Raw genomic sequence first — 20,390 nt, 5'->3', positions numbered from 1 at the left:
TCAAATACCATTTGTTTCTCAGACTTTTCAGCATAGAGGCAAGCAAAGGACCAAAACGGAGCTAGAATAGGATGGCTACCACGTTATCCTATATGTTTGTAGACTTTCACATTGCAAAACAGCACTTCGGCCAATTCAAAAACAGACAGGCTTTGCCTTACATATTTTTCAGATACAGTTACATCTTGAAAAATGCTCTCATTCAGTCTCAAGAAGGAAGGAGGGCTGGAAGAATCTTAAGACAAGACAGGCATGACCTCTCAGGAACCCAGGGTCACCCTCATGTGTTTTGTCTTCCGCTTTTCTAAACATTGGAAGAATCTGAGAGTTAAGCAATACGTGTTTATTAAGACGTTAAACCGGATAGTGAGTGAGTGAGTGAGTGAGTGTACATGGATTCTAAATTTCATATCATAACAACTCCTTAATATTGTTAATTAAGGCGTGACTAATTGATTTAAGCTGTCATTCATAATTACATGTTTGTAATAAAGAACAGGTTTGCTCTACTATCAATGTCAGTTACTGTTACTGTTAGTGTTACTATCATTTCACTGGATGATTCTTCTGTAGATATTTCCTCTTCCTAGTAGTCTGTTGGTTTGGTTGGTTTGTTTTTCTGTTCTCATACCAAAGGTAAAACCCATGGGACATCTGGGGTTACTTTCAAAATAATGTGACATCCCACTACATGTTCTCATTTTCTGTTAGTTCAGAATGTGGGGTTGGGGTTTTGTTCGCGTTAAGAATTTTCGCGTACGCGTGGAAAATTTTCGCGTGGAAAATTTGAACTGGAGAATTTATTTATAGGTTCAAAATATCAAAGTAACTTTATCATCAAAATTTTTCTCCCTTGGGAATAGACTTGAGTCCCTTGGGAATAGCACACACCAAACCACACCACACCATGCCCACAGCCATGCAGGGGAAAAGTTTTCCTGTAATTTTGATCATTTGCTCGTTAAAATATGCTAATTAGTTGATCAGAAGGGAATTGAAGGTTTACAAGTCTGAGGTTTCACACCCAAAAAATTTCAATGGATTTTTGAAATTTAAAGAAAACAAAAAAACAAGTTGATTCCCAAGGGACTCAAGTCTACTCCCAAGGGAGAAAATTTTGATGATAAAATTGCTTTGATATTTTGAACCTATAAATAAATTCTCCATTTCAAATTTTCCACGCAAAAATTTTCCACGCGTACGCGAACATTCTTAACGCGAACAAAACCCGTTCCAAGAATGTGTCTGTATTCCACCAGAGTTTTTGAATAGTTGGCTGTTAAAAAATAAATTAATCGTATAGCATAATTTGTATAAAGAAAGGCAAAGGAAGACAGACAACTTTCTATACAGCAAATAGTCACTCAAGCAATAGACAGAATGCAAATATGCATTTGTATGTTCTCCCATGTTTCAAGCCATCAACAATTGGTTCCTTGTCTAAGGAATTTTTTCAAAGTCAAGCCTTTCTTTCCACATCTCTTCTTTGAGTGGCACCTGAAAAACCCTCACAGAATGGGCAACTGCATTCCTAAATGGAATTGCTGGCTCTTTTTCCACTTGGTCTATATTTTTTCTAATCAAGAAGGCACTTCACAGTAGTACAGTTGACTTACCACTTCCTAGCTGAAGTGAATTATTGCAATTCCTAATCAGAGTTTGTCAACAAGTGATTAAACACTCTCCACAAGTTTACTCAATGAGGTGTCACGATACATGCATTAGGACTATGATTCACTACTAAGACTAGCTTTTCGAGTCTGTGACATGATCAACGAAAACTTACAAATTTTGGATCTTTCCAGATTGCTTTGAGTTGAGTTATAACCTACCCTAGAACTTACATAACAGATTCTTGTTTGGGCTACTTTCAAAAGTAAGTTTGAAATAAAAATAACCAAAGTTTTGAAATTAGAAAAAAAATCTGACTGTAAAGAGGGATACCGTTTTTATCATGGCATTATCAGTGAGTCTAAAATGTATCCGAACTTCCAAGATGGAGCAATAATCTGATGTCATTTTTGTCAATTTTCATACTTCAAACTCCATGTGTTCTTTGTAAAATTTTCAAATAGAACACAATAGCAAGAAGGCGTTCTAAAAGCAACCACTGCAAAATCTAACAACTTTATATTCCCTCTCCAGCAACTACATGTAACTTATTGAAGAGGAACCACTGAAACTGATTTATTTCACAGCAAATTGATAGTCTGAAGGCACACATGCATCATGACTGGACCTGTTCCCACCTTCCCCATGTACCAACAACAATCTTTTCAACCCAAGTTTCCAGTCTGATGACTCGCGCGGAGAGGTATGCAGCCCCTTTTACCCTCCTTCGCAAAACCCGCCAAGCCCTGTCGGCGTCTGTTTGCCGAGCTCGGCACAAGATGGCAGCCCCCTTTTTCACGTCCAGCCACTTCAGCCAACGGAACTGCTTTGTTGTGTTCACAGCGCGGACATGATGGTGCTTCAGCGTCCACTTCCCAACGCACCACCTGCTTGGCTCGGGACGCCAAGCGGCTTTACGCTTCGATCGTGAAACTGTGGCAAAAATCCTCTTCCCTCAGACAGCCTATCTGTAATCTTGTCTACTAACAGTGCTGAGTGTAATACCCAGGCTGCACAAACAGATCAAACTATTCTGTCTTCAAGTCAAGTCAACTTGATGTTTAGCTTCTTGTTAATGTAACTTAACTACTGTTATATTTAAGACCACAACATTTTCATCCCTACATTCATTCCCAGTACTTTCCTATCTTGTCTATATGAAGGTTTTTGAGAGATGGTCTTTCAAACAGGGTGCCTTTCACAAAATGAGGTTGTTTGTATGTCGCTAAAACCAGTAGCCACGATGAAACCCGATACCGAAACTTCATTAAGGTGCTTACAGACTTTTAAATCAGGGGTAATCAACCGAAACTTAATCAAGAAAAAAAATGCAAAGATGTGGCAGCTGTCTTGGTTGAACTCTTCTCAAGTATTTTCCTTCCTGATACCATCCCTTCCCCGAGACCTTTCACAGATAAAGGCGACACTACTTGAACTGGGGTACATTCTTAATTAGCCAAGAAATGGACGAGGCAAGCCGGTAAGCTGAACCCTTGCAAATTACCGCCACGAACTCAGAAACATTTCACATCTCATGACAATCTAGGTATGCTCTACGCGCCAGGGCCAGTCAATGTCCAGACAAACATTCCGATGCCACACTAGAACTATAGGTTTCCTTCAGTCTGCAAATTTTTGATATCCGACCTCTAGGCAAGGGTCATTTTGTATGGTACTATTGGTAGTGTCCCATGAAAAGAGGTACATGTAGGAAAAAAACTTCAAAGGTTGTCCCGACCACTGCCCGTCCCTCCCCAACACAAAGCAGATCTGTCCTGTTGATGCGAGATGAAAGAGACAGACAACACCAGGGTCATGGACTCATGTAGTGTCCTAAATGGACTGAACAAAAAAAGGGGGTCGAAATACTTTTCCAGTTATGGTTACCAAACTGGGTGAAATTTCTGGACGGCCAACTACCTTTTTTTCAATGTATTTTGAAGCATTATTTTACATTTGTTTCACCTTAAAAGACCTGAACATTCATTCCTCAATAGACACCGTTTGAGAAAAAACTAGTAGTTGTCTAGCCTATCGGTCAACTAGATGAAAATTCAGTGTGTACCCTTTTTTAACGGTTTTTGAAGCATCATTTTACACTTAATTCACCTTCTAAGAACGAAACATTCAATTGTCACTAGACAACATTTGAGCTAAAACTGGTAGTTAGTTTGTCTAGCCTTCTACAGTATTTCTAAAACTGACAAACCATGATCCACTTAAAGTGAATGTAGACCTTTCTATCCAGAAGAATGACAGCCCTCCTAAAAACTCCCCACTTCTTTTCACCCAAACTGTGCCTGATGTCAAGCACACTCAATCACATACTGAGACATACAATTACAAATTGTAGCCTACAAATTGAGCATGGTTGCCTGGGCTGCTGTTCCACGATAAGCAACATAAGGAAGCATACTTACTCCCTGTGTGAGTTTATATCTTCACAATTAACCACATTCCAACACAAATACCTGGGAAGTCCTACATTCGCCGAAGATGAACATATTACTCACACTTATAACCCTACTGGGGATATCTTAGCTCGAGATGTGTTCACAAACTGTCTTGTCGCCAGTATTTAGTGGTAAACACCCCCCTGTACACAAGAGATAATCTGTCCTCATGACAATGCCTGCTATCTAGAGGAGTGGGTAAAGTGCTTGCTGACAACGATTTGCTCACATCAGGCAGACACTAAGCAGGGCAGGATGTTCCCCGCTCCCAGACAAATGCCTTGTAAACTTCCTTGCCATTAGAGGTGTTGGTGACACAAGCCATGACGGCTGTCTCTTGAACGAGAACTAACAGTACAGGCCTAGGGTTCTTCACTGAAATGAAACAATGGAGCCATACCACTGTACTTGAACTACAATATATCAGATCACAGGGGTAAATTTGAGGTAAAACATATCTACTGAAACTCCACTGCAGCAAGTATAAAAAAGGTGGTCACTCACCTGAGTGGATTGTGTCCTAGGCGAAGACGAAGACTTGTCCACCACGTACACTTCCAACGTGAAACTGTCGTATCCTTCCTCGCGGTCCAACTCCACTCCCGTTGTAATCCGACCTGTCGTACGGCCAATCGCGAAGTATCTCCCGACAGATGTAGCCCCTGCGCGGATGCTGGTGATGTAATATTCGATGGTGGCACTGTGGCCATCTGAATAACTGGCGCGAACTGACGTTATGCTGGTCCCCACAGGTTGGTTCTCGTGTACAATCCCAGAATAACTGCTCCGAGAGAATGTCGGTCCGTTGCTGCTAGTTGAAGTCATGAAGAACGTAATCTCTGAAGTTGACGAGCGCCTTCCAGGGCCCTGGTCAGTAGCACTGACCACAAGGGTGTAGAAAGTTTGGGACGGGCTCAGATTCTGCGCGAGAGTGACCACGCCTGTTGTTCCACCTATAGCGAACTGGTTGGTGCTTCCGCTTACTTCAGCGTACCTGACTTCCCCGTTCGTGCCTTCGTCAGGGTCCTCTGCGACCACGTTCAAAACGACATCTCCACTGGACGCACTCGGTGCAATGGCAGCTGCATCCTGGGACACAAACAAAGGATTGTTGTCGTTCACATCCCTGATGATGACCGTTGTGACTTTAAAGGCATGCCTCCTCTCCGAAACAGGGATTGCTTGGTCGGTCGCTCTCACAGTGATGTCGAAAGTGCTGGCAAACTCCCGGTCAATCTCAGCACGAGTAAATACCTCGCCGGACGTCGGATTCACCGCAAACTGATCCCCTTGCGGAACCTGGCTGGCGATAGAGTACCGTATATCTCCGTTGCTTCCAGAGTCTGGATCGGTGGCTGTCACCGTGGCGATAACGGTGTTCAACCCAACTCCCTCCGTTATCTGGCGTACTGTGTCGCCTGGCGGGAAGGTAGGCGGGTTGTCATTTGAATCCAGGACGTTGATTTCAAAGGGGATGACAGTGGAGAGCAGTGGTGTTCCATGATCGGACGCGGTTATGTTGAGCCGGTACAAATTGGTGCTCTCGTAATCTAGAGCTTTGGCGAGGTACAGCTTACCTGTGTAAGAGTCTAGACTAAAGGTCCCATGAGCATTTCCACCACTGATGCTGTAGGTGATTTCTCCATTAGCTCCAGCATCTCCATCAGTAGCGGTCAGAGTTGTGATTAGGTCATTGACCCTTGTGGACTCCAACACATCGGCTGTTTGCAAGGTGGGGCTGAAGACGGGTTCGTTGTCGTTCTCATCGAGGACCGAGATGTTGACGCGGCACTGTGAACTGAGAGGATTCTCGGCTGCTGAGTCACGTACATCAACGAGAAGTGAATAGAAGTCTTCCACTTCTCTGTCCAATAGCTGAGCCAACGTGATCTGGCCTGAGCTGGAGTCAATCAGGAACTTGCCGTCATCGTTCCCTTCGGTGATGGTGTAACGTACGAGGGCGTTGTTTCCATAGTCCATGTCAGAGGCACTGACCCTAACCACCTGCTGGGACCGCAGGGCGGTTTCGGAGATGGAAACTTGATATGTGTCCTGAGCGAAACGGGGCACGTTGTCGTTGATATCGCGTACGGTGATCTGGAGGGTTGACCTGTCTTGTAGCGGAGGGTCACCGCTGTCGGTCACAGCGACTTCCAGTGTAAACGTGCTCAGTCCGGTTCGTTGGATCAAGTCCTCGCGGTCGAACATCCTCAGGCTTGTGATGGCACCAGTGGACGGGTTAATGGCAAAGTCAGACTGCTCCGTGATGAAGGAATACCTCAGCTCCGCATTGGTGCCAGCATCGCGATCAACGGCCGTAACCAAGGCAACCATCGTTTCTGCAGGCGCTTCTTCATCCAAGAAGAGATTGTATGTTGCATTTGCAAAGAGAGGGCGGTTGTCGTTTTCGTCGAGGATTTCGACCGTTACATTGGAAACGGCAGACTTTGCTTCCACGCCGTTGTCCTGTGCCTCGACGCTCAACACGTACCGGCTCTGTACCTCGCGGTCAAGAGCGTTCCTGATGTACAAGTTTCCGTCCGGAAACACGCCAAACCTGTCTCCTGGGTTCCCACCAGTAATGGAGTATGATATCAACCCATTCAGGCCCGCATCCTCATCTGTCGCTGTTACGGAGAAGAACTGATCGTTGACAGGCCGAGATTCTGGGATTGCGGTCGAATATGAGGAGGAAGAGAAGACGGGAGCATGGTCGTTGACATCACGCACCGTGACTGTGAGCGTCATGGTGGCAGACTGCGGAGGTAAACCTCTATCTGTTGCCTGAAGCTCCAAGACATACTGGCCAACTTCATAACTGAGCGCCCCTGTAAGGGAGATGATGCCCGAGTCTCCGTTCACTTGGAACCTGTTGCTGGGGTTTGTGATGAGTTCGTACGTGATCTGCGCGTTAACGCCATCGTCTGGATCCTGCGCTGCGGCCTCGTAAACTTCTCTGCCAACGGGCCAGTTCTCCACAGCGTCTGCTTGGGCGGAGGTAGTCGGAAAAGATGGCGGGTTGTCGTTCAAGTCGCGAAGGGTCACGTTGACTTGTGTTTGCCCTACAACTCGCCCGCCACTTGCTACTACATAGAGCTGGTACAATGGCTGCTGCTCTCTGTCTACCTCCTTCGCTGTTGAGATCAAGCCTGTTTCGGCGTTGATTCGGAATATCGCGGCGGGATCGCCAGAGAAGATCGAGTAGGTGGCATTGGCATTTGCATCACGGAATGTTGCGCTCACCATACCAACCGACTTTCCGATTTCCACATTCTCGAAGATGACAAAGTTATACCCAGGCTGGCTGAACTCTGGTGGGTTATCCTGTATGTCCACTACCGTTACATCGATGGTAGCAGGGGAAGTTGAACTCTGACCCGTGCCATCGCGAGCCGTGACTTCCAGCTGGTAAGATGCACGCACTTCCCTGTCCAGCTCCGCCGTCGTGGTGATCTTGCCGCTCTGTGGGCTGATCGTAAACTTCCCGTCCGGGTTACCCCTCGTGATCTGGTACGTCACCCTCCCGTTCAAACTTGCATCTAAATCAGAAGCAGACACTTGTACAACACTTGTGCCTGAAGGCTGGTTCTCCCTAATGCTTGCATAGTATCTGACTGGGTAGAAAACAGGGTTGTTGTCATTAAGGTCTCCCACAATGACGTTGACTCTGACGGCTGATTGTTGTGGAGGGTTGCCACGATCTGACGCTCCAACCACCAGTAAGTAGAGATCTGTCATCTCGCGGTCAAAGGTTACGAGAGTGTCGATGCGTCCCGTGTTAGAATTCAGCTGGAAGATACCAGAGTACCTGTTCGCGGTCTCGGTGTCAAATTCGTAGTAAACCTCTCCGTTCGTTCCCTGGTCATCGTCCTGTGCGGTTACCGTGATGACTTCTCGCGGCGCGTTCTGGTTTTCCAGGACGGTGACGTTGTACGCGCTCTCACTGAAGGTGGGGACGAAGTCGTTCTCGTCAATGATTGTGATGGTAAGCTGTGTGTATGCCGTGAACTGGATGGAGATGCCTTGGTCACTCGCTGAGATGTTCAGGATGACTCCGTCTGTGACCTCGTGGTCCAAGTCGGCCTGTGTTGTCACGAGACCGGTGTTTCCGTCGATCGTAAACCAACCGTGCTCATTCCCTGATACTATCGCGTACCTAACCTGCGCGTTCAGACCGGAATCGTCATCAGTCGCTGTCACGCCCTGAACATAGCTGCCAATGGGAACTCTTTCACTGAGAGTGGTGTTGTATCTCGTTCTTTCAAACATGGGCGCGTGGTCGTTGATGTCGTTCACGTAGATGATCAAGTTGGCAATAGTTCTACGGGGTGGGTTCCCGTGATCAGTCGCCCTCATGGTGAGATTGTACTGATCTGTGATCTCGCGATCGAGTGATCTGGCAACCTTCACAATACTCAGCCCAGGCACGTGCGTCACTTGGAACGTTCCCTGTTCGTTTCCAGACAGAATTTCCAGATCTACGTCCCCATTGGATCCCTGATCTGCGTCTGTGATGGTAACTAAGGTGACCACCGTATTCAACGCAGCGTCCTCTTCGACCGACGCAAACTGTGCACCAATGGGGAAGTACCTAAATCCTATTGCAGGATCATGATCATTTTCATCCACCAAATTGATCGTAATGTACGCCCTGCCATACTGAATGGGCGACCCATTATCGTGAGCTTGCACGTTCACGTAATAGTTGTCGCTCTCCTCGTAGTCAAGCTCTTGCAATGTCGTGACTACGCCAGTCCTGGGATCGATTTGGAACTTTGTTGCAGGCTCCCCAGAATCTAGCAAGTACGTGATTTCGGCATTTGTGCCTTCATCAATGTCCGTCGCTCTGACAGTTAACACGCTGGTTCCCACGGGCGCACTTTCATTCAGACTCACGATGTACTCGCTCTGATCGAATATCGGTGGGTTATCGTTCGAGTCTCTTACGCTGATGTTTACTAACAGGTAGCCGTAGCGCGGCGGGCTTCCGCCATCTTGCGCCGATATGTTCAGCTGGTACGAAGACCTGATCTCCCTATCTAAATTCTGATTGGTTTGTAGATGCAAGAACGACGCCTCTCCACTTGGGTTCGTCGTGATGACCAATGCAAAAGTACTGTTGGCATTCCCTGATACAATCCTGTAATTGTCTGTGATATCGTTGCCACCTATATCCGCATCTGTGGCGGTATCTAAAATGACCTGTGACCCAGTTCTCGCGCTCTCGGAGAACGAGATTTCTATGCTGGGATCCGGGAATATGGGAGAGTTGTCATTGATGTCTAGTATGTCTATTCTGACTTCTATGGGGTATGTAGGGAGACTGGAAAGAACAACTAGATCTAAGGAATCATCGGACAAGGCTTCTCTGTCAATCTCCTGTGTTGTACGGATCTCACCAGAGCTAGCATCCAGACTGAATATCCCTGGGTCTTGGTTAAACCTAAGGAACAGAAAGAAACATTTCTGTCACAATCTTGGGCTAAAATAGGGCATACCATACAAGATACAGGGCTGAAAATAAATCATGCTAGTGCACAATAGTACATAATAATGGACAAACCCTACACAAACATCTAGATGTACCAGTGCACCCACAGTCAAAATAAGGTGCACAGCTCCAATTCTGGGTGGACAAAAGAAGACAATATAGAGTCATTTCTGTTTTCAATTTGCAAACATAAAAGATTTCATGAATAGCATATCTAACATATTTGAACGTCAGAAATACAAACAGATTATAGACTGGATAGTGAGTGTGTACAGTAGTAATGAAACGTTTGTCTACTTCGTCGTACAAATTGAACAAAATAGACAAGACTTTCAGACTCAACAGTTAGATTAGAACTGTTTTTATTCAAATCTCTCCTGTTTTGGGTGGAATTAAAATATTCTCCTACCTAATGGGGGGTGTCAGATTAGACACAATAGGTTAATCAAGCTGATGTCTTTCTAGCTTTTTGGGAAAGAAGGCGTGAAATTCCTTGATCAGAACCAGGCCTCCAGCATATTTCCAGGATGAAAAAGCTGCTCTGTTCCCTGTTGTTGAAGATGACAGGAGGGTCCAGTGAATTTGATATGGGATATGCATGTCCAATCTCTTTTCATCACATATGCATTCCCCTGTCAGCTAAGAATGCGGTTCTAACTCAATCCTATGTGGCCAAGTCTACAACCTTGTACAAGAAAAATGTCTTAATATATCATTATCAAAAAGTGAGAATACTTCGCTATCAAATTTGTTTAAAATTTCAAAATGCACCACTTTTCAGTTTGAAACTAGTCGTGCATAGTCGGGAATTTAACCGCCAGAAAAAGTAAAGGAACAAAGGATTTGTAGAAACTTGACTAGGGTTGCTGAAGAAAATTTTTTCTTCACCCCTTTTTTGTTCATATCCCTAGAACATTTCATCAAAGAAAGGTGTCAAAATGTAAACTTCAATTTGAAGCGAATTGTTGAATTGATATGAATACACACATAACTTGATTTTTCAGGATGTCAAAATTGGCCCAGACAAATTTCCAAGCAAGGCAATACACATCTCACGACCACAATGGGAAGAAACCAGTTCCAACCTCCTTGGTCCCACCATTTAACCTCCTTGGTCCCACACAGATGTAAATATGTAAATAATGACTTGTTGTCTGTGAAATAGCTCAATATTGACCAACGTCAACATGTAAACAAAAAAGCTTTCTAAAAGTTTCTAAACTTGATAAATTACATCAATTTAAACATAGTTGAATGTATTACAATGCATCTAATCAACAGAAATACACTTAATCAATCTTTTTTCAATTGGTTCTTGTGTCACCTTTTTCTGAGCAGTTTTTATCACCTTATTGTGATATATTTTGCACCAAATTGTTAATTTTCTCACCAAATCAAAGAAGCCCTTTTAAAAATGTCAAATTCAAATACATATCTAGTGCTTTTCAACTTTATGAACATGTTATCATTAGGTACGCCAAAAAGCAATTACTCAAACAACTGGATATGATTTTGGAAACGGTCAGACGTTTCAAGTAGCATCCACTACTTTTCGTCAGTGACTGTGAGCAAGATCAGTTGAACAGCAGGTTTATAACCACGAACTATGAATTGATATGCAAATAAGGAGAAGACAAATTTTTAGAAGTCCAATAGAAAGCGAATTAGACAACTCAAGACGAGGTTGAAGTAAAAGGGGACAATAGCTTTCTATTGGACTTCTAAAAATTTGTCTTCTCCTTATTTGCATATCAATTCATAGTTCGTGGTTATAAACCTGCTGTTCAACTGATCTTGCTCACAGTCACTGACGAAAAGTAGTGGATGCTACTTGAAACGTCTGACCGTTTCCAAAATCATATCCAGTTGTTTGAGTAATTGCTTTTTGGCGTATCTTATTACCTGGATGTCTAATCTTCATCGACGTATGTTATCATTACTCCGGGAAGGAGGATGACCTCCTTCTGGGAGTATTGGGAATGCATTTGTTTGCGCGTTCGCAGCTATTACTCACGATCCCGTTGTCGCATTGGTGTGTAACTTGGCATATCGTTTGCCTGGTTCGGCGTGGGGATGCACAATAGCTTTGTTACACCATAACTACTTTAAACGTCAATCCAATATCGTAATTGCACCCCTATAATTAATGCTATGTCCCACTGCCCTGCCATAGGGACCATGTTATAATCCGTTATGCATGACTGGAATACTTCAGGCAGATACGGGGTATAAATCTTCCTTACTTGCTGTGATCGTATAGTCACTGTTACATTGAAAAATAGACAACGTGCATCACCACACGCAACCTAGCAAACGATATACCAAGTTACATACCAATGCGGCAACGGGAATTGTGAGTTTTAGCTGCGAACATGTGCCGAGTGAGCTCCAGTCTGTGTATTAAGTATGCCGTGTCCCTCGCAACTCGCATACAGTATGTGAGCACGGGACGGACGATGTATTTTTACGCACAGTGTGAAAATGGCAAATCTCTGGACCTTCAAACTTACCACACTTGTAGTTTATAATACGGAGGCTGTGACAATGTAAAAGGTTTACACAGGGGATGAAAGATTGTTGAGAAATATCTCTCAGAAAAGTGCACGCGCCAGTGTCACTTCCGGGTGGTTAGATCCGGTGACCTTTGACCTTCGTGAAATGTTACGATAATATAAATTAGCCTTTTTTATTGCAAATAGCTTGTTAGGTTTTGGGTTGCAATTTTCTTAAACTGCTAGCGCCATGCTAGTACATGTACAATAGTGAATAGAGACATTACTGTGTACCGTGTAAAATTGAAAGGACATGGGGGTAAAATGTGGAGTGTGTTTGGAGCGAGGCCTTCCCCTTCGTGTACAAGATAAGATTCAGATACAGTAACTAACAGAGATAATATTAAGGAATAATCAAAGACATGTATTGAAGTGTCTAAGGGTGACAGACCCTGTTGCGATTGGAATTGGGAGTTATAAGGTTCATTTGGAGGAACCAAGGCGTGCTATCTGACCCGAAGGCGTCTTAAAATTTATTCACAAAATTATGTCTTGGGCAGGAAGAAACATTAAGGATTATGTCCAATTATGAAGCTGGAAGAACGTGAAAACACATCGTCCTGGATATTTCCAATTAAGAAGCTTAATTTACGTTTATAGTGAGCTGTGATTGAAACCTCTGGGTACTAATTTACCTTTAAAACCGTTTTTAGGGTTAACATTAAATCTGATACGGTAGCAAAGACGTACATTTTCCCTCCCTTCTGTGGATTTGTCTGGAGATTGGTGATTATCCTTAACTCACAAACTTACAGAACCTTGTAACAAGGTACGAAATGTTTGAGAAGACGCCTTCTCTCAACACTTGACCATTTCTAACAGTTTGCTGACGATTTTAACTACAAGCTACGAACATGTACCTCAAGTGCTTCAAGAGAAATCACTACGTGTAACTTAATAATTTCTTACTGTTAAACTTTAAGTAAAGATTGTGCGGAGTTTGAGAGGTTTTGACTTTGGAACGTGAAGCTAAATTTGGTTCCGAGGAGGTTGAGATATTTGCTCCATACCGACGTTGTGTTTGATTTTTGAACTCCAGACTTGTCCGTATCCAAGGAAAGATTTGTGGAGAACTTGAGATGATATAGGAGGTTGTGTGAATGTCTTGAAGACGTTAAGGCTTACCTGTAAGTAAATCCAGGCTGTGTAGGGATGTTGCCGACGAAGGTACCGGGTGGCTGGCCCTCTTCGAGGGAGAAGGCGACTCGCGCCGAGCTGGCTGCCCGGTCGGCCCCTTCCTCCTGCCCCGCGCACAGCAGAGCCCGTAAGAGGCATAGTAACGTGAAGTAAACGGGCTTCCAGCGTGTCCTAACCCTCGGGGAAGCCATGCTTGTGGTCCCGAGGAGTGGGGGACCTCCTTCCCGCCGGGGTAGAGGTAACCCTGATCGGGGGTGACTCTCACCACCGGAGCTTGGAAACGCGAGCGGGCTGCGAAGCGTGCAGGTCACCGCCGACCATGTTTGGGACGCTCTCCGGGCCAAGGCACAGCGATGTGACGGTAAACAGCACAACACACTTCGCTACGACGCCTCCAGGAATTCCTTCTGGTCACCTTTACGGGCCAAAATGTAGGTTTTTGACCAAAACCTGGCCGTCCGGTTGTGTGGTCCTCTTTGTTGCCGGGGTCCGGGTGCAGTGAAATCAGATCTACCTCCACAGTAGGAATCAAACACCTTGCACATCCACCCGACAAAACTCCGACAAAGTCACGATTTTTGCCTCAGAAACGTCCAAAAACACTCCAATCCGTATTCCAGAGTTCTCTCACATGTCCTAAATCCGCCTCAGGTGTCGACAATCCGTGAAAAATAGTGTATTTTTCGCACTTTCTTGTGTCCTTTCTTGTCTTGACTTCACCGTCGGCGGTTGCTGAAAATGGACAAACTTGGCTGCCCCTCCACTCAGGGCGGAGTCTCGTCCAACCGAGCTGTCAATCAAACAAACAAAGGTGTGGGCGGAGCCTAAATGCATTACTGACTAAAGTATTAGTAAGCCCTCGCGAAACATTATTTGTTTGTCTATTCGATCGGTTCATCGATTTTGTTTTCTTTTGTATTGTGTATGTTTCATATTCCCAGTTGCAACGTGGGAATACAGTATGCGGTGTAACGTTCCACATATAAACGCTGTTTTTGATGCAGTGCAATAACACCGAGTACTGTAGTACAATGCTAAACTTTTTGCCAACACTTTTTGTATTCACAGATCAAAAAACGACCACTACCTGGATTGATCCTGAAGAAATCCACAGTGGTCGTTGAAAATTTGATCCGTGAATACCTCAGTGTTGGAAGAGAGTTTATAGCATTGTACTGTGATTAACGTTAACTTGTTACTACCAACACAGATGAGCTTCCATAACACTTTCATATGTTATATGTATGAGTCATAAGCTTGTGAAATTATAGGTTTTATCTTGAATATACTTTCTAACAAGATGATCTAAGAAAAAAAGCAAGCATCACTTTCTAGATTTAGCGATCAAAAGCTAAAAGTGTTCTCCTAAACATTATTGGCATTGTAACTAGTGTAAGGTTAACATAATCCATTCCAGTAAATAACTAACGTTATAATTTTCCGTGTTGAAAATACTAGTGCACGTGGCAAATCATATTGTTTAAGAAATAAAACCAAGGAATTCTCTTCTCTTAGTGCGTTTGTTAGTTGACCTTCCGAAAGCTTTGCCCAGACATGGGCGTCACGTGATATGTCAATCATCTGACGGAAGCCTCGGGCGTACCGTTGCCATGGTTACCAAATGAAGCCGTCTGCTGGAGGAGTTAGGCAGAGTGAACACGTGAAACATCCTCGTCCACCAGGACCTTTCCGCTCTACGTTACATCGCTCGAGCGATGTAACGTGGAGCGGAAGGGTCCTGGTGAACGAGGATGACGTGAAACGACGATGTCGGAAATGATTACAAACTCTACAACAGCCCATTTTGTAACCTTACATTATTTCGTTGCGTGTGACTAGAAAAGCACATCACAATGTACTTTTGGTGGCATATTGTTTCTCCTTTTTTTTCATTTTTCGGTAACAAAACAGAAATATGCCAGAAAGATATATTAGCTGTCTGTTTTTTGACAATCATAACAGGTTAGAATATCTGAAACGCCTACATTTAGGACAAATCGTCACTAATTAGAGCAGAATGATCTAATTTTGCTTTACGTTGAGGGGGGTAAACATTGCTTTGAAGTCGGCATTTTTACTTTGAAGCTTTTTTTCAGTTCGTAATTAAATTAAAGACAGTTTAAGTGTGCAATAGTTTCGCTTCCGGACCACTGAATATCTGTTATACATTACCTCTTTTTTCCCGTTCATTTTTTTTCTTTCTTTTCATCAGTCAGAAATGAAACAAAAGTTAGTGGTAGGAAATTTCCGACTGAGAAAAAATAATAAGCAATCACCGATATTGCTGCCATGTCGTCCTGCTCAGTATTAGTAGACAATGTAACAATGACAAAATGACAACTAACATTTTCTTATCACACTCTTATCGACTAATAAGGGGAATGGCAATTATCATTTTCTTACCACACCCTTATCAACTAATACTAGAAGAATATGGTGGTGGTCTTTGCTTTTGGCAAACAACTACAAATATTTGCAAAATATACCGTAAAGATATGGAGGATTAGTATTATTTGCTGTTTATTGATTGGTTTATAACATTGCAGCATATATAGCGCGTATATCTATAGGGACATCTGCCGGTAATGCTTATACCAACATGTAGCGTTGTGTTTTTATAACGATCGACCCTCAGGTAATCCCTAAGAATGTGTGTGTGTGTGTGTCAGCGATCCAATGATATTCAAGCTATAACGATGGTCTCATATCGGCGTTTGCTACTTATCTCAAAGCAGATGTTAGGAGGGAAGATCTGGACGTTCTCTAGGTTGTCGCGTTAGGCGAGCTGTGTATCCTGAAATAGTTTTGAAAATTACTCTCAAAACAGAGGTTGATTGGGAAGCTTTTTAATTGATTTATTCAAATTGTTATAAGCTGTTAAATGAGTAATGCCTTTACATAAGCATAAGCTTTCGACCTCCCCGACACTGTTAGATCCCATTTATATTTCATTGGTATCTATTTATCATTTGTTAGTGCAAACAAATGAAAACAAAAAAAACAAAGTAAGAGAAATCGTGAGTTGCGACTCTCTTCTCATATGGACAGCGGCGGCGCATGAAAAAGTAGGTCACAACCATCCCACCAACCTCTGCTTGCAGAGTGTTAGCAAAAATGAAGTGTTATAGAGAACTAGATTATTTGCAACAATATGAGAGATGAGAGAGAGACGACTTTTGCAAATAATTTTGATCATACATGAAATATGTTATCAAATTGCGACATAGTCGCTCAGTTTGCTAAGTTTCCGGACCAGTTAGACTGGTCAGTTGGAGGCCCTTGAACCACACTGTTACAAGGTTTTCACACATGCGTTACCGTACATCAATGTTAGACATCGAGGTAAACATATCAAACTTAAAAAAAAAAAAAAATAGATATCTAAAATCAAATCTCACACGTAGTTATGAGTTAGTGGCAACGTATCAGCATGGAAAAAGCTGTGTCGTTATTATTGTTGTTGTTAATGTTGTTGTTTGGGAAAGCAAACAGTAAGCTACTGCCTTTGTTCAGATAGGTAATTTCTTATAGGACTTTGACACAAAAATTACGATTCATAATACTAACTATTCATTTTCGACCTGCAACATTTCAAATCGTTTACATTTCAACTTCAATCTTCCTTTTCTTTTTAAATCGCATGTGTATCTATTTCGATTCTCCATTAAGCTAATCATTATATATTAATAGTTTGCTTCATATGTAATGACATTTGTTTCCTCTTTTGTCAACTTTATCATATTTTGTTTGCTGTGCACGTGTATCATTATCACCAATGATTAATCATACTTAATTTCATGCCATGGTGGGGGAAACTCGATAAACCACAATGTTTCTGGCCTCCCGTGTGTCCCCCTAGTTTTTTTTAAACTAGATCTTCTAATAACGAACAAACAAATAAACAAACTTGATCCGTGCGCGTGCGCATTGACCTATTTTGTGTGGTCTTCCTGAATTGTTGGGAGGCTAAATCATTACGATTTCGTAGCCACCCTTTTCCATTCCAAACAGCCCTCCTTGAAACAGGAACGGGAACTACCCAGACGTAACGATTTATCCTCCAGACGTCTGCTTGGATATTATAATTTTGTGTGGTCTTTCCGTAGGTTTCCTATACGGGCGTGTCCTAGCGTAACGTTCTGCTAATTTACATACAACTGCCTGTTCTGATATAAATCAGACCACAATACCGGTGGGATAGGGTTTCCTGTAGTACTGAACAGGGGGCCAACATTTCAATAGAGTCGTATTACATTGACACTGGGGACAAAGGACCCCCGGAGTCTCACCTTTGACCTCTACTGAACATACAGAAGAAATGACAATCCGCAATGCTAACCAATGAAAGTTGTCTGGGGTGCTGTAGCTTTAATCTTCAAGCAGATGTCTGGTGTCAGTACAAAAGCGAACCGCTTTATAAACGTACGAAATTCACGTTAACCGGCACCACACGTCTACTTCAGGGAGATTGCGATATACATGTAGTACGGTACCACAAGGACATTATATAGGATATCACTACGGTACTTGTGTAATATTATAAAGTGGGTCTTGTATCATCTTTTTTTTGGTCTGCAGGTGGGAGTCGAGGGAACAGAAGACACGTTTTGTGTAAGAGCCTGTCGCCACGTCGTACGATCGTCGTACGCGATCACAAACTGAGGGCATCCTTGTGTTAGTTGTATCAAGGAGGTCCTTGGTTGTATATATGTCGTACCAAATTCAGCTGTCTTGTTTCGAAAAAAGTTGTCCAAGATCTTCGTCGGTGGTTTGTTCTGTTACAGCCTGCTTCGACCATGCGACAACAACATCGATCGTACGACGACCTATTACGAGGTCTTACGAATGATCACGAATGTGACCCGAGCGCCTCCATAAATTATCTCCGTAATCAATGAAATGAATAAAGAAAAGCCCGAGGCGTGCCTTTGCCTTGCCCCTAGCCTGTGTTACACTTCCTCTCCCTTCCGGGGATGGTTGGGGTCCCCGAGAGAATGACCTGAGAATGAGAAGATGCAACAAAGACTTAATACTGCTATTCGTCGACTTCCGCAAGGCTTTTGACTCTATAGACAGAAACATCATGTTTGAGATACTTCCCCAGTATGGAATACCTCTACCCATTGTCAATGCAATCAAAGCATTATACATAAACACTACTGCAACAGTGATCACCCCCGACGGTGAAACAAGCCCCTTTGATGTAACAGCTGGTGTCCTCCAAGGGGACACATTAGCACCGTTTCTCTTCATTGTGGTACTGGATTATGTTCTACGCCTCTCATTAGACAGTATGCAGGAAAAAGGCATTGAAATCCAACCCAGAAGAAGTAGTCGTTACCCAGCAGTAAACCTTACAGATTTAGACTTCGCAGACGACCTTGCTCTAGTAGCACAAGCTGTTAAGGACGCAGAAGCACTTCTCCAGTCTCTTGAGAAAGCAGCGGCTCAAGTGGGTCTTCATTGTAATGAAGCAAAGACAGAGTTCATAAGCACAAGTACTGTTCTTGCACCAGCAGAACTCAAATCACTTTCCGGAATCTGTATAAAACAGGTAGAGGATTTCAAATACCTCGGATCTTACATTGTAAACCCTGAAAAAGATTTCACCGTAAGGAAAGCCCTAGCATGGAATGCATGTAATAAACTGGATAGAATCTGGAGTTCTAGTATAGATAACAATCTTAAAATACAAGTTTTCCGTACTGTAGTTGAGCCAATTTTGCTGTACGGTGCTGAAACCTTGACTTTGACTACTCGCTTGGAGAAGAAACTAGATGGTACTTATACTTCACTTCTACGCAAAGCACAGAACTTGAGTTGGAAACATCACCCAACTATCCAGAACATTTACGGTTCGCTCCCCCGGGTGTCCAGTTTGCTGGTCACTGCCTTCGGGCAAGTGAGGAGATAATCTCCTCACTCATTCTGTGGAGGCCCCGGGGAAAAACACACTGCAGGAAGCTGACCTTCCCAAGGGCTCTGTCCAGAGACACCGGAATCCATATGGAGGACCTGAGTGCGGCCATGGCAGACAGGATGGAGTGGTCAGCGGTTGTGCATGGACTTGCCCCGTCCCCCCCGGGGGTCGACCGATGATGATGATGATGGGGTCGGTCCACAGGGGTACCGGGGTCGGTCAGTCGGGCGGGCCGCCAGGAGTGAGACTGATGCCACTGATGCCACGGTCCCATTTCCAAAGCGGGACCCGGCCGGGCAGCTTGTGGGAACTATAGAAAAATATAATATAAATGACAACAAAGGACACAAAACGTTAGAAAATTACTCCTATCCATATATTCTGTATTTTCTTTTTTCGTTTTCGCAAACAGCCCGGCCGGGCCCCGGAATGGAAATGGGGCCGTAGCATTAGTCAGGCTTCCCTGCCCCTTGTCGACGCGATACGTGAAAAACTCGGGATGGGAAATCTTAGAGGGTGTAACTAAATAACGACGACTTTAATTCCCAAACAAATCGGAGGCGTTTATCAAATATTAGTTGCCACCCCCGCTCGTGTGCGTTCCGGCTAAACAAACTAATTCAAAGGTCATTTAGTACTCGTTAACAGGTGTCTAAAACAAGATGTTCTTACACCGCAATTAAAAGCAACTTGTGAAACGTAGGGTGTATTACGGCATTCTGAGACGTTGCAGGTGATTGTCGTCTTCGCACCTTTAAGTTCTCCCGACCTCCTTGTAAGACGTGTGGCGGTTACCTGTCCGAGCGTGTGTGCTGTACACACACCTGTGCGTTATATGCGGTGTGACGTCCACTCCTGAAGTTGTCGCGCAGTCAAACGCCTCTTCGGACGGCAGACTTGAGCAAACATCCCGGCGACATGACGAGTTTATACCCGTAAAAACGCAGTTTTGGTCGCAAACAGTAGCCACCATTTTGATCAGTCGTATTGTCATGTGATAGAACCAACCGCCGACCGAACTTCGACAGCCCTGTAGGCAACACGACAGTTGGAATTTGTACGACACATTTACGACTATGCACGACTAGAGCGGACGCGACAGTTTTGTTAGGAAAGGGATAAGTTTTTACCAGACCGTATCGGTATTTTACCATACCTATCGTTCATTCATACCGTCAAATGTGTAAAATAGGGAGTCAACGTCCGAGAGGTCGAAACTGTAGCAG

The 20,390-nt window shown here is 43.8% G+C and overlaps 1 protein-coding gene across 1 annotated transcript in view; it reads right to left on the bottom strand.

Moving 5' to 3' along the window:
* The window catches only part of LOC136437032 (protocadherin Fat 4-like), a 95,633-nt gene extending 81,636 nt beyond the window's left edge, over positions 1-13,997 (bottom strand). Inside the window, exons 1-2 of the mRNA XM_066431472.1 lie at positions 13,233-13,997; positions 4,569-9,507 (exon numbers count right to left, since the gene is read on the bottom strand). Coding sequence (XP_066287569.1) covers positions 4,569-9,507; positions 13,233-13,435 — 5,142 coding nt within the window. The 5' untranslated portion in view covers positions 13,436-13,997. The remainder of the gene's footprint in view (positions 1-4,568; positions 9,508-13,232) is intronic.
* Between the last annotated feature and the right edge of the window lie 6,393 nt (positions 13,998-20,390).

This window comes from Branchiostoma lanceolatum, chromosome 6, assembly GCF_035083965.1.
Source record: "Branchiostoma lanceolatum isolate klBraLanc5 chromosome 6, klBraLanc5.hap2, whole genome shotgun sequence".
NCBI classification, from domain to species: domain Eukaryota; kingdom Metazoa; phylum Chordata; class Leptocardii; order Amphioxiformes; family Branchiostomatidae; genus Branchiostoma; species Branchiostoma lanceolatum.
The sequence above is the reverse complement of the archived record's forward strand: the minus strand, read 5'-3'. Positions and strand labels throughout refer to the sequence as shown.